This window comes from Pelmatolapia mariae, linkage group LG16_19, assembly GCF_036321145.2.
Source record: "Pelmatolapia mariae isolate MD_Pm_ZW linkage group LG16_19, Pm_UMD_F_2, whole genome shotgun sequence".
NCBI lineage: Eukaryota > Metazoa > Chordata > Actinopteri > Cichliformes > Cichlidae > Pelmatolapia > Pelmatolapia mariae.
The window spans coordinates 56,541,256-56,558,410 of record NC_086241.1 but is presented as its reverse complement, the minus strand read 5'-3'; the positions used below and the strand labels follow the sequence as shown (position 1 = coordinate 56,558,410).

At 40.2% G+C, this 17,155-nt stretch overlaps 1 protein-coding gene across 5 annotated transcripts in view; it reads left to right on the top strand.

Annotated features, from left to right (window-relative positions):
* Window positions 1-587: 587 nt before the first annotated feature.
* The window catches only part of zgc:110158 (uncharacterized protein LOC553590 homolog), a 37,248-nt gene continuing 20,680 nt past the window's right edge, over window positions 588-17,155 (top strand). For all 5 annotated transcript variants that reach the window (XM_063497317.1, XM_063497316.1, XM_063497315.1 and 2 more), the window contains exons 1-4: window positions 588-831; window positions 9,046-9,118; window positions 9,875-9,936; window positions 14,408-14,492. In XM_063497317.1, coding sequence (XP_063353387.1) covers window positions 776-831; window positions 9,046-9,118; window positions 9,875-9,936; window positions 14,408-14,492 — 276 coding nt within the window. In that variant the 5' untranslated portion in view covers window positions 588-775. The remainder of the gene's footprint in view (window positions 832-9,045; window positions 9,119-9,874; window positions 9,937-14,407; window positions 14,493-17,155) is intronic.

Genomic DNA, 17,155 nt, shown 5'->3' with positions numbered 1-17,155 from the left:
AAATAAAATAAAATAAAATAAAAACACTTAAGGCCTCTGATTTGCACTTATATGTCAGGATGATAGCATCGATGAGTGGTGTACGCCGACTGTCCGAAGGCTCAGCAGTCAAAGGTAATAACAGACATCTTTTTCTGTGCGCACAGGACTGGGGTGTCTAGTTGCCCTATACGGTGTCACTGCATGACTGGTGCTATGACTGGCCACAGGGGTAATTTAGAGGTACACAGGCCAACAAGGGTGGGTATTTGGGACTATCAAGCCCCCATCTGCTGTGGCAAAATGAAGGCCTGAATCTTTAGCAGGATACATATTGACATATAATTGCTTAGAAAATGTTTCAAAACACCAAAAGCATTCAATCTGAATAATCTTGTGCTGTATATGAGCTCACATGTAATGTAAGGCCTGAATTTGAAGGCCATCAAAAAGAACTTGAACTTCAGCGAAGTCGACAAAAACTGAGTCACTGTGCCTTTAAGAAGCCCCCACCGTCTCGCAACAGGGGGGGCGTGAGCTGAATCCAGGAACAGCGATTGAAAAAAAAAAAACGCTCCACCAGCGGACTGTTTCAAGTTCCCCCCGGCTGAAACCCTGCCTGATTTGTGGGCAATGTTGGGGATGTAGAAAAAAAGGAAACCGGAGCAAAGAGAGCGCAAGGGAGAGATAGGGAGACAACACTAACTAGGTAGCTATGGAGATAGTAGGTTTTCCTGGTAGCTTTCTTTGACAGGTGTCGAGTGGGATAAAATAAAGTATCAGAACAGCCTCCAAGATGTACGGCAAAGGAAAAGGAGCTGTTGTCCCCTCCGATAGCCAAGCAAGAGAAAAGTAAGTACAATATTGCACTGTCACAACTGAAATCCAGCAAAGAAGTGTGCTAAGGTGGCTCAACTTGCTAACTGATGTGGAGCAGTTCAGTCACTCCAGCAGAGTCACGCATGTTACTGGAGCTCTTTTCTAAAATTTACCGGCTACTTCAAGTGAAAGCTGTGCTACTTTATTCTTCGTGTTTGCCACTTTGTTTGTACTCGTGCCTCTACCTTTCTTCTTATGCATCCTCCCAACTACAGGCATGGCTGCTAAGTTAGCCCAAGTGGCTAGCTGCACTGCCAGTTTCACTCTTGTCTTTCTTGTTTTCTCTCAAATGCAAAAAAAAGGAAAAAGAGAGAGAAGCGGCAGTTTGAGCAACTAAAGTTGCTCCACTTTTACCTGCAGGGAGTGTTTTCTGCACGTGCTTCCAGCGATAATGTCTGAACGTGCACTCGGGAGCATTGATGGGGATCCCACGTCCATCTCTTTGCCCCTCGCCCCACAGTGTGAGGAACAATGCATTTGGAGCGACGCCGTGCATTGTAGCTAGCATGCTTTGTGTCGCCTCGCTGAAGCAGCAGGTATAAATAGAATACAGCTGTTTGGGGCTTTGTTACAAACTAGCAGCGGAACGTGCTCGAGAATTGTTCCAAAACCCCAGACTGGTTACATTGTAGCGATGCCCGTGTTCGGCCAGCGAACAGCCGCTTGCGGTCTCCGCGTAAAGGGGAGCTGCGCCTCCTCTTTAACTTTTGTGGCCCGTGGAGATTTTCTGCAGTCATCCCGAGTTGTGCGAAGCGCCGGCGGGGACAAAGTGCTCACTAAAATGCCGCCGCTTTTTTTTTAAACCGTAGGAGTTCCACATGGGCCTTTTTATAGTGGTTGGTTTTTGTTTTGTTGGGAAACTTAGATGGCGTTAGCTGTAGCCCTCCAATCCCTTTGTCTGTGTGCCTCTGCCTCGGTGCCTTGTTGTTCGCTCTGAAGATACGTGCCGCACGTTTAGCAACACTCCTGTGAGCTTCGGAGCTTTCACGTTAGTCTCAAAAAGATTTGTGAAACCCCCTGTGCACTGGTTCCGAAATAGAAGACACCCTTCTCTGCAGTGAACTTCCTTTCCTAAAAGTCACAGCTAGCAAAGCGCATTGGGACATTTATTAAGATTCGTTAAACTTCGGTTAGATTTAACAGTTTGGGAGTGTTGTGCTTTGCAAATGGTCCACAGAGGGGTCGGATTCACTACGGTTAAATATCCTGCTGAAGAAAAAGGAAGAGGGAAGAGCTTTCACACAGGTCAATGCTTATCGATTCGTCCTTACAGCGGATGAGTTGGACACATCAGCTCTGACTTGCCGGACCGGTCTGATCTGAAGTGGGGCCAAATTGTGAGACTCGCGTGAATGTTTGCATGAAGATCAGCAGGCGCCACGTTACCCCACACCTCCTATTCTGTCATTTGTGAAGCCATCTGCTTTATTCTTTTCCTCTGTGCGTGGCTTTTACACCGTCTTTTCTCCATCTGCCTCCCAACTCTCACTTCCCCATCCACTGCTGCTCCTCAGTCTCTTCATCCCTCACTTCAGTGTTGAATTATTGAGACAGACTGAAGCAGCTGCTCTCAGCTTTGCATCAGAGTTGAGAGAGACAGAAGAGAAAGAAGGAGACAGAAGAGAGGGAGATATGGTGGGCAGGCTCATCCATGTTTAAAGAGGGGGTTTTGTCGGGAGCCTCAGGCAGGATGTCAGGTGTGCCGACCGTGTACATCAGGGAGATTTCTCTCTCTGTGGAAGTGAGTTTATGCACGCGCAGATGTCCCATCTTTAAATGTATAAGAGCGTAGTGGGCAGGGAGGTCAAAGGGCACCTCACGTGAAGTGGAAGAAGGAAGAAAATTTTTCTTAAAGCAGGAGAGAGAATACCAACCAAGAAGCGTACGAGTCAAGCTATGTGGAGGCCACACAACCTTAACAATTGGCAGAAAAAGGATTGCTTCAGTTTTTTTAACCTCCCCTGATGAATATAATATCACACACTGCTACTTGACTGCTTCTCTGATCTCCTGTACCACCTGCTGTTCCCTCCACTGTAATACTGGGCATGTTCCCGTTTTTGTTCCAGTCAAAGCCATTTTTTCGTCTCTCCCTTCACTCCACCAACCGCTAGTGGCACCTCACCTTAAACTTCTCTTCCTTTTTCTATGTGCAAGCTTCTGAGCTTTAATAATGCAGTAGGCCAGGTGCACACACAAGCCGCCCCTTCTTGCAGCCCACATACAAAAAAAACCCCACACACATACACACCACACATAAAAAATTCATTGAAGGCCTCTTGGGGGGCATCTGCATCGTGAACCTCCCATCCCCAGACGTAAGACCAGGTCCTTACCCGTTTCCTTCCAGTCAAAACTCCTGTGTAAGGATGCACATGTATTGAGGAAGCCTGTAAGCCTGCAGTGTGCAGGGACATGCAGACAGTATCAATATTTGAAGCACTTGCTGTATCCTAAAGCTTCCTGTGAGCTTTTGCCAGGCATTTCAAAAATATTTAAAACTGGTTTTAAATCCAAGGAATCTGTGGGTGTTGAGGTGCAGAGGTAGAAAGCTCTGTGATGCATAGCATGTGTGTGCGCGCGTTGTAGGTGCTTGTGTGTGGCTCAATGCTAGACTGACCTGCAAGTGGCAGTGACTTACACTCTACACCAGCGGTCACAGAGAGCTCTGTGACCTACAAATTGCTAGGAGCCTCAGAAAGTGGTCAGATTCCCCTGGCTAAAGTGGTCAAGTGTTCGCGTGTGTGTGTTTGTGTTTCAGCAGAAGTGCAGCCTTTAGCCTCATAAGAGCATTGGTTATTTGTACAACAACTAATCTGCCATGCTGTCTGTTTTGAATTAAGTGGTTGCACTTGGGATGGTTTCTTTCTTTTGAAATATCAGTGCACTACGAGAGATTTATTTATCATGGAATATAATAAAAAATATGAATTCTTCTGCGAAGAAGTCAAGGCCAGTTGTGCTTTGTTTGTTTGTTCATCGATATGTCTGCCTGTTCATTTATGCGCTCTTATCTCTGTGACTATCTGCAACAGGGAAACACCCTCAGTTATTTATTACCTTCCAAGCAGGTCAGCCCACTGTACATACGCAGAGAAAGCAGCACTTTGAAACTGTTATCTCTTTCCGCATGAAGTGCAGGACTACTAATGATACATGTTCAACCTGGACTGACCCATTAATAGTTTAGTCTTATGTAACATATGTGTCATTATTGTTGACTGAAAACCGTGTCTGCAGCTGGGATGTGTGTTTACAAAGAAACTTTCAGTTTCTGTTCTCTCTTGATCTCGTTCTCGCACTCTTAACTTTTAAGACAAGTTGGGTAGTTGCAAAATGTTTCTTTTATTGAAATTCCCGCCCAGACAGATCACTTAAATCTATTCAAAGTAGCAACCAATAGGAATGTACCAGTTTATTGTTGGCTAATGTTACTGCCATTGGTTAAACTCCATTTATAGTTTTCTGTATCTGGGATCCAGGTTTATTAGTTACAAACACAATTTGAGCTCATTCAAAATCGGTTGAAAACTTTATGATTAATACGCAGATCTTTGCTTACCTGACACAAAAGGTACAATGGAAAATTACAAAAACAAATCGGTTTCCACTACTGTTTAAATTATTTCAATCATTAGTTCTGGTCCAGAATTTCCAACTTGTTGCAGCGCTAGTATACAGTGCATATTATATTATTAAGCTCAGGTCAAGAGGACAGGAGATTGTGCACTTCATGTCGACCCACTTGAATGCCAAGGACGCATAGCGGCATGCAGGACTCTAAGGTGGCTTACAGTCTCTATAGGCTTATACATGCATTGTGTGAGCAGTCTTGGAAGTTTGCAGGTTTTGAGTCCAACAATGTTGGTGAACGGGTGTATTGATGGTTATATACATGTATATATGTATGAAATATATGAATGACACTCAGAGCTGGTCATGGATGATGATGAATTTGCCACCTTCAGTTTGATATCTTGTGTTAAATCATACACATAATGTGTTCTGCTTAACTTTTAAGAAACATTCATTAAAATCCGCTCACTAGCCCCGTAAATGTCTTCTGCCTGTTTTCTCTCGTGAAGGACAAGGTTTGAACATGTAGGGACTAACATCACTGCTGTTACTGTCTATTTGCCTATTCATATCTTTCACAGACTACATTTGCATACTAACAATGCATATTTTAAACATTTGCATACCATTTGTAGTAAGAACAGGTCAGTCACAGATCATATCTCTTAACGTAACCCATGGCAGTTTTTTTTTTCCATTTCTGTTATTAAGCCTTGAACCTCACAGAGAATTTGTTCATTGCTTTACTATGTGGATGTTTATTTTAAGCGCCTTTATTTAATTTTTTCCTTCAGTACAGGCTATTAGTTTAAAGACCAATGCTCTACATTATTGTGTTTATAGCCTGGGATGATTTGCAAAACGTACTCCTAAAAGAGACAAGAATAAGGAAACAAGTGCAGTTTAACATCACATAGCTAACACTGGATAATTCTGAATACTAGCACAATGGCAGTTGGGTAGCTAGATAGTTCACATGTCTCTCTTGGGTTTTGTGTTGTAGCCTGCAAAAAGATTTCATTTTTCTCAAGTTGCACTGAACAGCAATAAGTTGGTGGAGAAAAAGGGTTGCCTACTCTTAATATTTTAGCATAACCCCTGCTCTCTGTGTTTGCCTTACTGGGGCTGCTCGAATATCCCCCCCAAAAAATCATAATCCTGTCACCATGTCCCATGGAAGCTTTTTAAGCACCACAATTAATCGCTAATTGAACCAACTTCATACTTTTATTGAGCTTCTAAACAGTTTTTTGAAATCAAGTTAGATGATTTTGATATTTAAAATGAAAAAAGTAAATGTAAACCGGGTTGTAAAAACCTACAGTTTACAGTGAGATGTGCATGAGGGCAGTCACATGCCGTGGAATGGGACTGGGGCGAGGCCCTCTGTCATCTCCAGACACAAGCAGCTGGGTGCAACTGCTAATGATCCTTCCACAGGTTCACCTAGGGCAGTGGTTCCCAAACTTTTTTTTGCTAGGCCCCCCTTTGTTTTACAAGAAAAATGTTCGTGTCACGGTGTAATTATTTTACGTGTAGTTGTTTTTTTTCCCTGTGTAATAATATTCAACATTGCTATCAATACATTTTTCAAAAAATGCCTCTCTGTGCAAAATGGGTTCAAAAACATAAACAACTGTGGGATACTGTTTGTCCGTGATTTGAACCGGGGGAACAAATTGTGGCAGGATCAGCCTGATATTATTTGTATCCCACAGTAACTTTACTGTATAAAGAGCTAACATCTCCAAAATGTCAGGAGTAGTTAGTCATTACAAGAAGTGTTTGTGAACTAAAAATCAAGAATGTGGGATACTGTTTTTCCGTGATTTGGAGAGCCCAGCGCGTGCTCCCGACGCAGGGAAAACCAATTCTGCAGGGGAGACCTATCTTCGCACTTGTGCAGGTGAAGCCAAAGGGAAGATATGCTTCACCATATTTTCCAGTATTTGGCTTAGAATGAAGTTGGTTTGGAAAAATATTTGGCGACGCTTCATCTCCTGCTTTGCGTTTGTGTGGGAGCCCCATCAAAAAACCTGTCAATTATGCTAGCAGTGTCCAAGCAGTTTTTTGTTTTTTTTTTTTTTTCCCCTTGCAATGGCTCTGCGCCCCCCCTAGGGGGTCGGTCCCACACTTTGGGAACCTCTGACCTAGTAAGAACAGTAATCTGGGGGTTTGACAAAACATGTACAGGAGCTCAAGTTAGTTGCTTCAAGCTGTTTCTAGAAGTCCTCCCTTAAACTTTTTTGCATGTCTGTCTGCAGCGTCAGACAGCACGTGAGACACTTGCACACATTTAGAAGTGTAGCACAGGCAGCACGTTTATTATTTATAGTAAATAGTTGGACAGGATCAGTTAGCAAATATTTATTACTTCACTTAAAACAGGTGAGCTGTCACGTAATATTGACCTTTATCCGAATGACAGAATTTTGGATTTAATTGCTATAGTTTTTATGAATCTTAATCTAAGGATTTCAGATTGACTTACATTTAAAAAACAAACAAATGTCATTAAAAAAAAATAAGATTATGTTGGTGGATTGAAGTTTAAAACAAAGGAAAAAAAAAACTTGACTCATCAGCTTTATTGATTGGTTAATAGAAAATCAGAAAACAGTGATATAAACCCACCATAACTATCCCCAAATCACAGGGTCGCGCCATCAGGCGTCCTGATTAGTCAGAACAAATTTTACATTTACCAGATTGTGACCAAGAGATGAAGCGTCAAGCCTAAACATTTGAGAACATTTGACAAATGATTTCTGAGCCTCCAGTCGATGGTCCTAATAATAGTGGTGGATTAATTTTCTTTTTATAGACACACCCCAAGGTTTAATCTTAGTCCATATGCACTTCAGGACCACAGCTATGCACAAACCTAAGGGTAATTTGAGTATTTGCAACTTCAGCGGTTATTAAACTGTGTCTTTATTTATTTTCTTTTCATTGGATGCTGATAGAACTTATCAACTTCCTCTTTATTATCTTCTTAAGAGGCTTAAATGCATTAAATGTGTTTTAATAGGTATTTCATCTTATGAAGAAGTAACTTTCGAAACTAAAAAAGCTGTCAGTGCTTGAAAACAAACTGAACAACATCCTAATTATCTCAAAATCATGTCTCATTGATCAGTTCATTGACTAATGATAGGGACTATGACACTAAGCTACTGTCGTTCTCATTAGGACCTTATTGGCCTGTCAGAGGACTGTCTGCTCTGGGCACACGGGGCACTGTCATATCCACACTGCTGGTCGATTGATGGTCCATTAACAGCCTATTAAACATGACTAAGTGAAGGAGTTAGGAGTACAATGTTGGGCCAATGGGGGTTTCCCACTCCACAGCATGGTTGTCTGTCTGTTAATAGACCCTGGTGGATTGCCATTTTCAAGTGTTGCTGGCCTGTTATAATAGCAGCGATTTTGAAAAGTTTGACAAGAGCTTTTAAAATATTGTTGGAACGATTGGGAATGCCTGTCATGTGCAGCTATTTCTGCTGGTATGTGGTGCTTTGAATAGAAGCGTATTCTTCAAAGAGTCTGACTGTCTTTAGGTTTTGTTGTGATTAAAGGAGTTTGGATAATTAGGCTTAATAAAATGCACAGAAGCAGTGAAGTATAGCAAACTATACAGACCACCTGGAGTCCCAGAATGTTTAAGTGAGATTTATGGTCTAGGAGAACAGAGGCGCTGTAGAGCTTCAGTCACAGGAGCTTTTGTTTTTCTTCAGCGACTTTACAGCTATCCCGAAATAAAGTGAAGATAACAATACGGAGGAGCTCCAAGTCTCCGGAACTTTGAGCTCAAGGAACTAATGTCCAGGAAGTGTTTAAGGAACTGAAGGTTCATTTTGCCCCTTTTGTTTTTACTGTAGTGTAAAGACCCATAAAGACGAAACTAATTAATCACTAAGTGAGGAGGTGATGAGGTTATGACAAAATGTCCAGATGCTTTAGCAAGGCCATATGCATTACTTAAAAAAAAATCACTACTATATGGAAAAAGTTTTTATTATTTATTTAATAATTAAAGTAAATCAAAATAGAAGAGTCAAATCCACCTAAGTTAAATTGTAAATGTAGAGCAGTGTTGTGAGTATGCATGTATGCATAGTATGGAGTGTAATACTGGGATATTTACTTGTATTTACTTGTATTAATAGAACTATTCACTGTAATGAAAAGAACTATAATAACACAAGCAAAATCTTAGGTTGGTCATTGTTAGTCCAGTCTTCTGTTGCTACATGATGTTGTTATAGGGTTAGCCCGATGGCTGAACTTTTGAACCTTTGTATGAACTTTCAGAAAGTACTTCCTGTTTAATCCTAACAGTAGCTGACTGACATTTAGTTAACCCAACTTCTCTGTTAATTGAGGAAAGTTCTAAACGACTTCACCCTCCCTGACTCTTTTTATTTTTGCCACTCTTGCCACTTCCTCTTAATAGTTTCTTCCTTCTTCACAGTTGAACAGTCGTTGATCTGTTGATACATAATCTTCATTTTTGTATAATTTGTTAAAAATGCAAGACGAAGAAAGAGGAGTCTGACATTAATGTTGAAAAATATCACTAATTTTTCTTTTTCTTTTACATTTCAGGTTAGCGTTATATGTGTACGAATACCTGCTACATGTGGGAGCACAGAAATCAGCACAGACCTTCCTGTCTGAGGTAAGACGGCAGCCATGACATCGACTTTTTTATGCTGTACCGAGCCCGGTCGGTTTAGAAATGCCTTCATTCTTTGCATCATTCCTGAAAATCACCCTTATAGTTTAACCTTACCAACTCCTGTTCAAGTACATGCTACCAGAAACATTGGCCTTGGTTACTAATGAATGGAAAACGGCTTCCTGCATTACCAAGCTTTACACGATAGATCCCTCCTGTAGCTCGTGTTTACAGCAGCTTGTACCCTCTCAGGCATACATCGTCAGTGCAAACATGCTAAACATGATTACAGGGTGCAAGGTGTTGCATAAATTTTTCATAAGGAAATCCTATAACGTTACACCGGATCATGCTCACTGTCCAACCAGGGGATCTTAGTGAAGCGTTGAAGTAATGTTATTTCTAGCCGTTTATAGGCAGTGTATTGTAAACTGCATTGTCTCAAGTCTGCTGAAAGCCCATTTGGGTGTAAGGAAGTAAATTAATAAGCTATACTCTAGATGATGATTGTACTTTACATTCAAAAAGAGGAACAGTACAGGGGCTAATAGAAGAAAGATAGTCAGGAAGAGGGTGATGCACAGAGCCAGAAGGATGCCGATCTTCACATTCGATACCAGTGACAGTTTGAGACTAACTGATTATGTGTTCTTAACCTCCGGACCTGCAGACATAATCCTCCCTCTCTAGTGGCCATAAGTGACCTCTTTTCTTCTCGCTTCCTTTTCCTTTCCCTTTTTCTTTTCCTACTCTCAGATTCGATGGGAGAAGAATATTACATTAGGGGAGCCCCCCGGATTCCTCCATTCATGGTGGTGGTAAGCGATCTTTTCAGTTGTTCTATTATTAGCAGCGCCTTTTTGCTTTTTATTCTTTTGAGTGAGTATGTGGATTTTTACTTGCGTAAACACATTTTACAGTGTACGTCTTAAACTGTGTATCCCCTCCCTCCAATAAATCACTACTGTTATGTGAACAAACAGCTGTAATCCAGGTTTGAGAATAATAAACTCAACACATAAATCAGTACATGCAGCCATTCAAAAGTTAAGGTGCTTGGGAAATGCCACTTTTTAATTTAATTAAAGGTACTTGCCCATATTCATGATTTAAAGTGACTCTCAGAGGTGGGAGGTCTGACAGAGTCTCACCCTTGGGGTTGACCAGACTCACCGAGGGCGTGACCCCCTCCCTTCCTGTCTTCTCGCCTCTCCCCTCCTCCAGCTCTCCAACCTTCACCCCCGATTCTGAAACAATAGATCCAGATGGTTAGGGAATGGACCCCCCCCCTCTCCCTTCCCCCTCCTCACCCTCTCGTCAACCTTTGTAGCCCCCACCTCCCACTTTTTTCCCCTTTGTTCACATGGGAGAGGGATTCTTGGTAGATTAACCCGTTGCATTCCAGCTTCCTTTGTGTACAGCCTCCCCCTACCCCTACCTCCACCCCCCAATCATTTCTCCCCAGGGCTAAGATTTAACCTTTAGGGTCAATACCTTACGAACTGATCAGCAGTTTCACTTGTTTTGAGGGATTGCCCTCATCCTGTGGTTCACATTTACGGGTAGAACCATGTTTGTTTTACTGTAAAACCCACATTTAACAGCATTTTTTTCTTTCTTTCTACCACATATTTAAACTTGGATGGAAATATTTAAGCCTGTTATTGGTATGTGGGTTTCCTGTGGATGCAGAGTCCCCTCCATTGTGTCCGTTTGTAGTTAAGACTACTGAGAACTGAGTCAAGCCGTTCGAGGCTACACTTAAACAGATCTTAAGCTTATGTAGCTAAAAAGAAACCGAGCACATGCTAAATCGTTGAAAATCTAAGCTGAAAATTAAGCTGCTGAATTGTCTTAATACACTGAAACAGTAGCAGACAAGGAGTATTTTATTTTTCTAAACGTCAGCACACCTAATGAGAGGACCAAAACCACAGAAGAATACAATTTATTTTCATTTTTTTCATACTTCTTCACATTCTTGGCATATAAAACCATTTAGCTTTCACTTAAGACTTTGAAATCTGTTCAGTATAAGCTTTTAAATGATTCCTGGAAATGACTGGAGAATAGTTAAAATCATGCGTTTTAATGGGGATTTAAAATATGAGAGGACTTGGCAAGTGTTTGGAGGAGTACCTACTAGTAGCTGAATCACGTCTTTTAACGGGAAAATTTTATTTTCTTACCTCTTCCTAATAAAAGTTTAGCTTAGAGAGTGAATAACAGTGTTATAAGAGTGAGTTATTGAGCACTGATGCTATTGAACCAGCTGTAAAAACAGCACACACACAGCTGAGTAGCTGATGCTTGGTTTGGACAGAACCACACCAAGAAGTTGATAAAAATGATGAGCAATACCTGGTGATGTCACCACTCAGGAAGCTCTTGTATTGAGCTCACAGGTGGCCAAAAGTTTATTTGGATGAATGGGAGGTTTTATCGTCTCCTTGCGTTTAACTTGGAGAATTCATAGCTTGTTGGTCAGGTCACTGTGGACAGTTCATCCTCGTCAAAGGAGGAATTTCAACAATTGACCAAGGTCACCAGAACAGCTAGCATGATGACTGTTTACACTCAGTGGGTGTTGTGAGATACAACAAAAATAAATCAGAATATGTGTTCAAAATGACAAACCCCCTATACCCCCCAGGGTGTAGTTTACATACTTATGAAAATGCTGACAATTGTGAACATCCCGAACATTTAAAAAGAAAAACAATTCTATTTTGGCATTGCCCTGTCTTGAAAGCTTTTTGGAGCCAGATTTTTACGTGATTTTCAAACCAATTTAGGAAAAAAGTACCACTTGATGGTACATTGGCTATACTTGGATCTTTTGCCTCAATCGAATCCTTTTCCTCTTCACAAAAACAGATAATTACAATGGGTATGCTGGCTGCAAGGAAACTTATTCTTTTGCAGTGGCAGTCTTCTGGCGAGTTTTTGTACAATTTGGCAGCCATTTCTAGAATTCTTAAAAACTAATTGATCATAATTTATGCCTCATACTCCACGTGAATTTCCTTATTTTATTTTATTTTATTGTATTACTTATTTAGTTAGTATTGTTATAATTTTTTTTCTCTCTCCTTCTTTTTCTTTTCTTCATGCTTATAAGTTCACAAATGCCAACTGTAGTAATTGTTCACAATTGAATCTGTATAAGCATGTTGCGTTTAATTTTAAAAGCAAAAATAAAATATATAATTAAAAAAAGAAAAGAAAAGAAAAAGAAAAACAATAAGTGCAGAGCACAAGACCAGGCTTTGGATTTAGAACAGATTCATCTTGTTGCTTAAGGATTTATAAAACTAAAATTAGTGCCACACAAAGAACAAAGCAACATATTAAAAAAATTCTGAAAATGTAAAAGTACAGCATTTGCCAACCTTTCATACAAAGGCGACTCTGCTCATTGAATCTTTGTAGAGCCTATGATGTAACCTACGTAAGTGGCCAACGCCATTGCCAGCATTCATGCTTTTGCGCAGTGTTAATTGCATTGTGGTCATGTCCCAGCATTTTATGCGGTGCCAGCCACGATACAAACAAATAAAATCCTGAGGCTTTTCCCCTCCTGCCTACCCGGTCTTTGGTGTGGTCAGTTTTTGTTGTCGTTGGTTTTGTTTGGTTTTTTTCGGAAGCAAACATATTTGCCCCTCAAGTTTTTCCACTTCTTTGTACATTCCCTCATGTCCGTTCCGATAGATTCAGCAAGCTCCCTGCCGCAATTTGCTGACTTCTGTGAGTCCTCAAATTGAGGCTATGATTATGATTCCCCATATTTAGGTGATAATTGTTATTCTCTCACTGATGCATTCAAAAACTGGTACTGATCAGGCCAATCACAATAGCTGCAGACTGCATTTATGTGCCATGTAGTTACATTTCCAGGTGCACATCAGGTTACAGGAGACGTTTGTGGCGCCATCAACAATAAGAGTCCAAGGACGTGTTGTAATAAGAAGCAAATGAAAGTAGAGAATAATAATTTGAAAGCATGCAAGGCAATATGAATCTAAAGAAAAAGTTAGATTTGTTATTTAGTTAAAAATTTTGTTTCAGAAGGTTCTGAAAGGTGTAATAAAATAAGCATGATGCTTTGTTATGTAAACATTCAAGAAGTGCATCTTCTTGAGATCAATTTTTTTTATTTTTAGTTTTATTGCACACTTGAGCTTTCAACTTTGGTCAATAGTGCTGCTAGGTGCATTTTCTTTCCAAACTTTTACCGGTACTTGCTTCTTCCACAGTGAGCTGATACAGGTACCGCAATGCCCACAAAAACCTGCCTCCTCTCAGTCAGACTCATGCACTGCAGCTGAATAATACAGGCTTATTTTTATTTTTTAATACAAATCAGGCATCTTATGCCCTCAGTGTTGCGGCGACTTGTCCGCCCCTGGTATTGAAAATAGTGTGGAATAATTATATTTTCTAAGGCATTCAAAGATATGAATTTCCCCACTTTTGGGATTATTAGAGTATATCTTAAACGAATCAGGTTTTGTTTTTTTTGTTCTTTTTTTAGAAGAATGTCTTTCTCCTCCTCTGAGTTCATCTTGTCATTGTTTAAGCTGTTAGTAAAATAATCAGAGCAAATGAAAAAACATATGTGCTGCTTTGTAGCTTACGTGATCATTCTGACCTTCTAAAGGTAGGCCACTAAGTTAGGATAAGCCAGCTTTTGGGATCAACATAATCTACTCCATTCTACTCATTTTGCTCAAATACAGGAGCTCATTATTGAACAATCCGAAACCTTAATAAATGTCTCATATGAAGTGCAAGACTGTATGAAACCATCCAGTTTGCTGTTTCAGTGGGGTTAAAGCACAAAAAAAATCAGCTTGGAAGTCTTAGATTAGTCTTAGATTGGTAGCACACAGGCTGTTTGCATTCCCCATTCTACTTATCATGCCCAAACACACTGACAAAGAAACTTTATGAATAGTTGGGTCCACTCTTGGTACGTGTCAGCCGAGTCAGTGGAACAGTTACAGTGTGGGGACAGGAAATGGATGGAGGTAAAGAGGTCTGCACAAGTATGGTAATGCAAGTGTGTGCGTATGTGTGTATTCTGAGTGAGTGAGAGGTTGATTGAGGAGGCGACACTGGTATTGTGTCCCTCTTCCAATGATGCTCAAGTGTGTAAGAGGTGGTTTAAGAGCGCCAGGGAGATAGTGAGAGTGTGTGAATGGGTTATGAATAGCTGTTACACATTGGCTTGTATTGCTCTGTTTGCTAACCTTTGAACTGCACCCCCCCCTCCCTCTTTCATTTCAGCGTATTCTGGGATTTGTATTGTGCAGCTCCAGACCGAAGAGAGACGTGTGAACACTCCAGTGAGGCAAAGGCCTTCCACGACTATGTAAGTGACAGACTGGCTTTTCTAACACTTAAAAGGAAACAATTAACAATTACTGTTAATCTTTTTCTTTGTGTAAGACAAACACTTTCAATATTTCAGTCACAAGTTCAAGTTTCTAGAGGAGTCTTAAAGTGGAAAACAGGGGGTATATATATAATGTCTATTTTAAGATTAATTGGACTGAAAATATTATAATTAAGTATAATGAAAATGTTGCTTGAACAACAGCAAATACTGGCTGACTAAATTAAAAAAAAAAAAAAAACGTGGTCCATATGAGACACTTCTGCTAACCAGCAGAAAAGTTCTAACTAATGGTCGTTTAACAATTCATTGATACATTCTTTTCTTGATTAGTTGATGTTTGGCCTATAAAGTACAAGGACATGGGGAATATCTGTCCTTATGTTTAAGGTGGAAATCCTCAAATTCCTTTTGTTGTCTGATCTAACACACAAACACCCAAACATTCTGATAATTTTAAAGGCTGAAACTATTCAATATTTGTCCTTTGGCTTCAAGAACAACTTAAAGATCCACTCACACAAATTGTAAAAAAGTTTAATTGAAAATGCTTTTTCCCTTATGTTCTGTCTTGTGTGTGTGTATGTATACCGTTACAGTGCTAGATACTCAATTAAAGTATTTCAAAGACGTCTTCAAACTTCAAAATTGTTCTTGACTAGTTTCATATGTCGGTTACAGTTGATGTACTTAAAATGGTCATGTCAACAACCCCAACCATGTGCTGTGTAGACCTCCTGTTTACAAGAGGCAGGCATTTTAGACTAAAGTTAGCTGAAAGCGAGAAGGAAAGGTAGCTGCAAAAAGGCACCAGTGTAAGACAAAGGTTATTTTAAACTGAATCATACAAACCAATTTCAGTAGAGCTCAAGAATAAAACCGTGGAGCCAGAAATAAGTTTATAGGTCTCCTTTTAACTGCTTAAAGCCATGTAATTAAAATAAAATGAATAAAAAAATGCAATGTTCAACTCAGAAGTCGTCAAGAAGATCAATTTATGTGCACCAGGCTTCTTGAGTTTTGCTGTCACACATGCTGAATGGCATGCATGGACATGTGTTAGACCCAAGTATGATTGAGCAGGGAAAATTTCCATACCAAACCTATGGTTCCTCATTTCTTAAGGTGCATCAATAATTGACAGAAAAGGAAGGAACTTCAGAGGAGCAGAAAAATAAAAACAATTTGAGAAACAGCAAGAGGAAAGAACTGAGGGAATATTATGGAAATCCAAAGGGTCTCATTCTGTGGTGTTGCTGATTGAACGATGAAACTAAAAATGACATTATGTAGGTAGATTGCAAGTCGGTGTTTCTCTTTGTTACAATGTATAAACGACACCACACAGTGCAATATCCTTGCAGTGCCGTGAAAACACTGCTTCTAAAAGTGTGTTTGTGTTTTTGTTACCAACTTATATTAATCATGTCTTTAGCTTTACTTAACATAGAATCGCAATTCAGCAACTCACTTTTTTTAAATTGTTTTTCTGAATTTCATAGGTTAGAATGACTTGAATTCTTTTCAAAGGTCGGGGTCAGCTGTGGTTTCCATAGTTTGTAAGGATTCAGTGTCTCATTTGAAACCAGTTCATTTGGATGGCCTTCTAATTGTTATTCCTGATTTTCCATCTTGCTGAGGAATTCCTCAAACAACAACTCCAGATTTCTGCAGCAATAATGCAAAGTGTTTTTTTTGTTTTTTTTATTCCAGCATGAGGAGAAACTGTAACTCTATTCTCATGTCTGTAAAAGTCATCTGCACTGATTGACACTGTGTCTGTCTTCAGCGTGTCCGCTTTGGCCAAGACAGTGTGGCATTGTGTGTGCGTGTTTTGTGTGTGTGTGTGTGCGTGCGCTCGTTGTATAGTGTGAGGAGATAATGGAATAGAGTTCTAATCCGGTAATCCCAGCACTGGGCCGAGGCTAAGCCAGGGATTTGTGTGTATGTGTGAGTGTGTATGTGTGTGTTTGGATGGGCGGGGGGCATCTTTGGCAGCCAGCCCATAATAGGAGGGTGCATGGGCTCATACCCTCCTTCCAGTTAACCCTGTGTATAAATGTAGATGGGTGAACTGCATGTCTGCTCCTAGCAGCGATAAAGCAAAGGAGATGGGACTGGTTTAATTTTGGCTCTTGTCCCCTGAGGCTGGTCTCTGAGCACAGGTCCTTTTCTACTGGTTTCAGAAGAACGAGCCAGTTAGAAGCACCGAAGAAAAAGGCATTTCACCTTACGTTAAAACAGTTTCTTACTCTTTTGAGGATTGCAGGAGTGCACGCCAGCGTTTAAGGAACATTATTACACTTCTGTCCGCTGGGTGCAGAGACACAGATGAGGTCTGGCTAGTTTTTGGATGCGGGTTATAAAAGTACTACAGGGGTTATAATATAGTTGATTTGTTTGTTCATTTTTTTTCAATAGAAAGTTACCTGTAATATTTATATATCTCTTTGTATAGGTTTTTAATTCATGCTTAAATAGCTTTATAAATTTCAAACACAATTTCTGAAATACAGTCACATCTTTAAAGTGATGTGTTTAATGTGGCAATATTTAGCTGAAGTGCAGTGAACATGAGAAAAACAGAAGCCAAGGCAAACACTATGTATATGTATGTATAATTTAATCAGGGCTTGTCA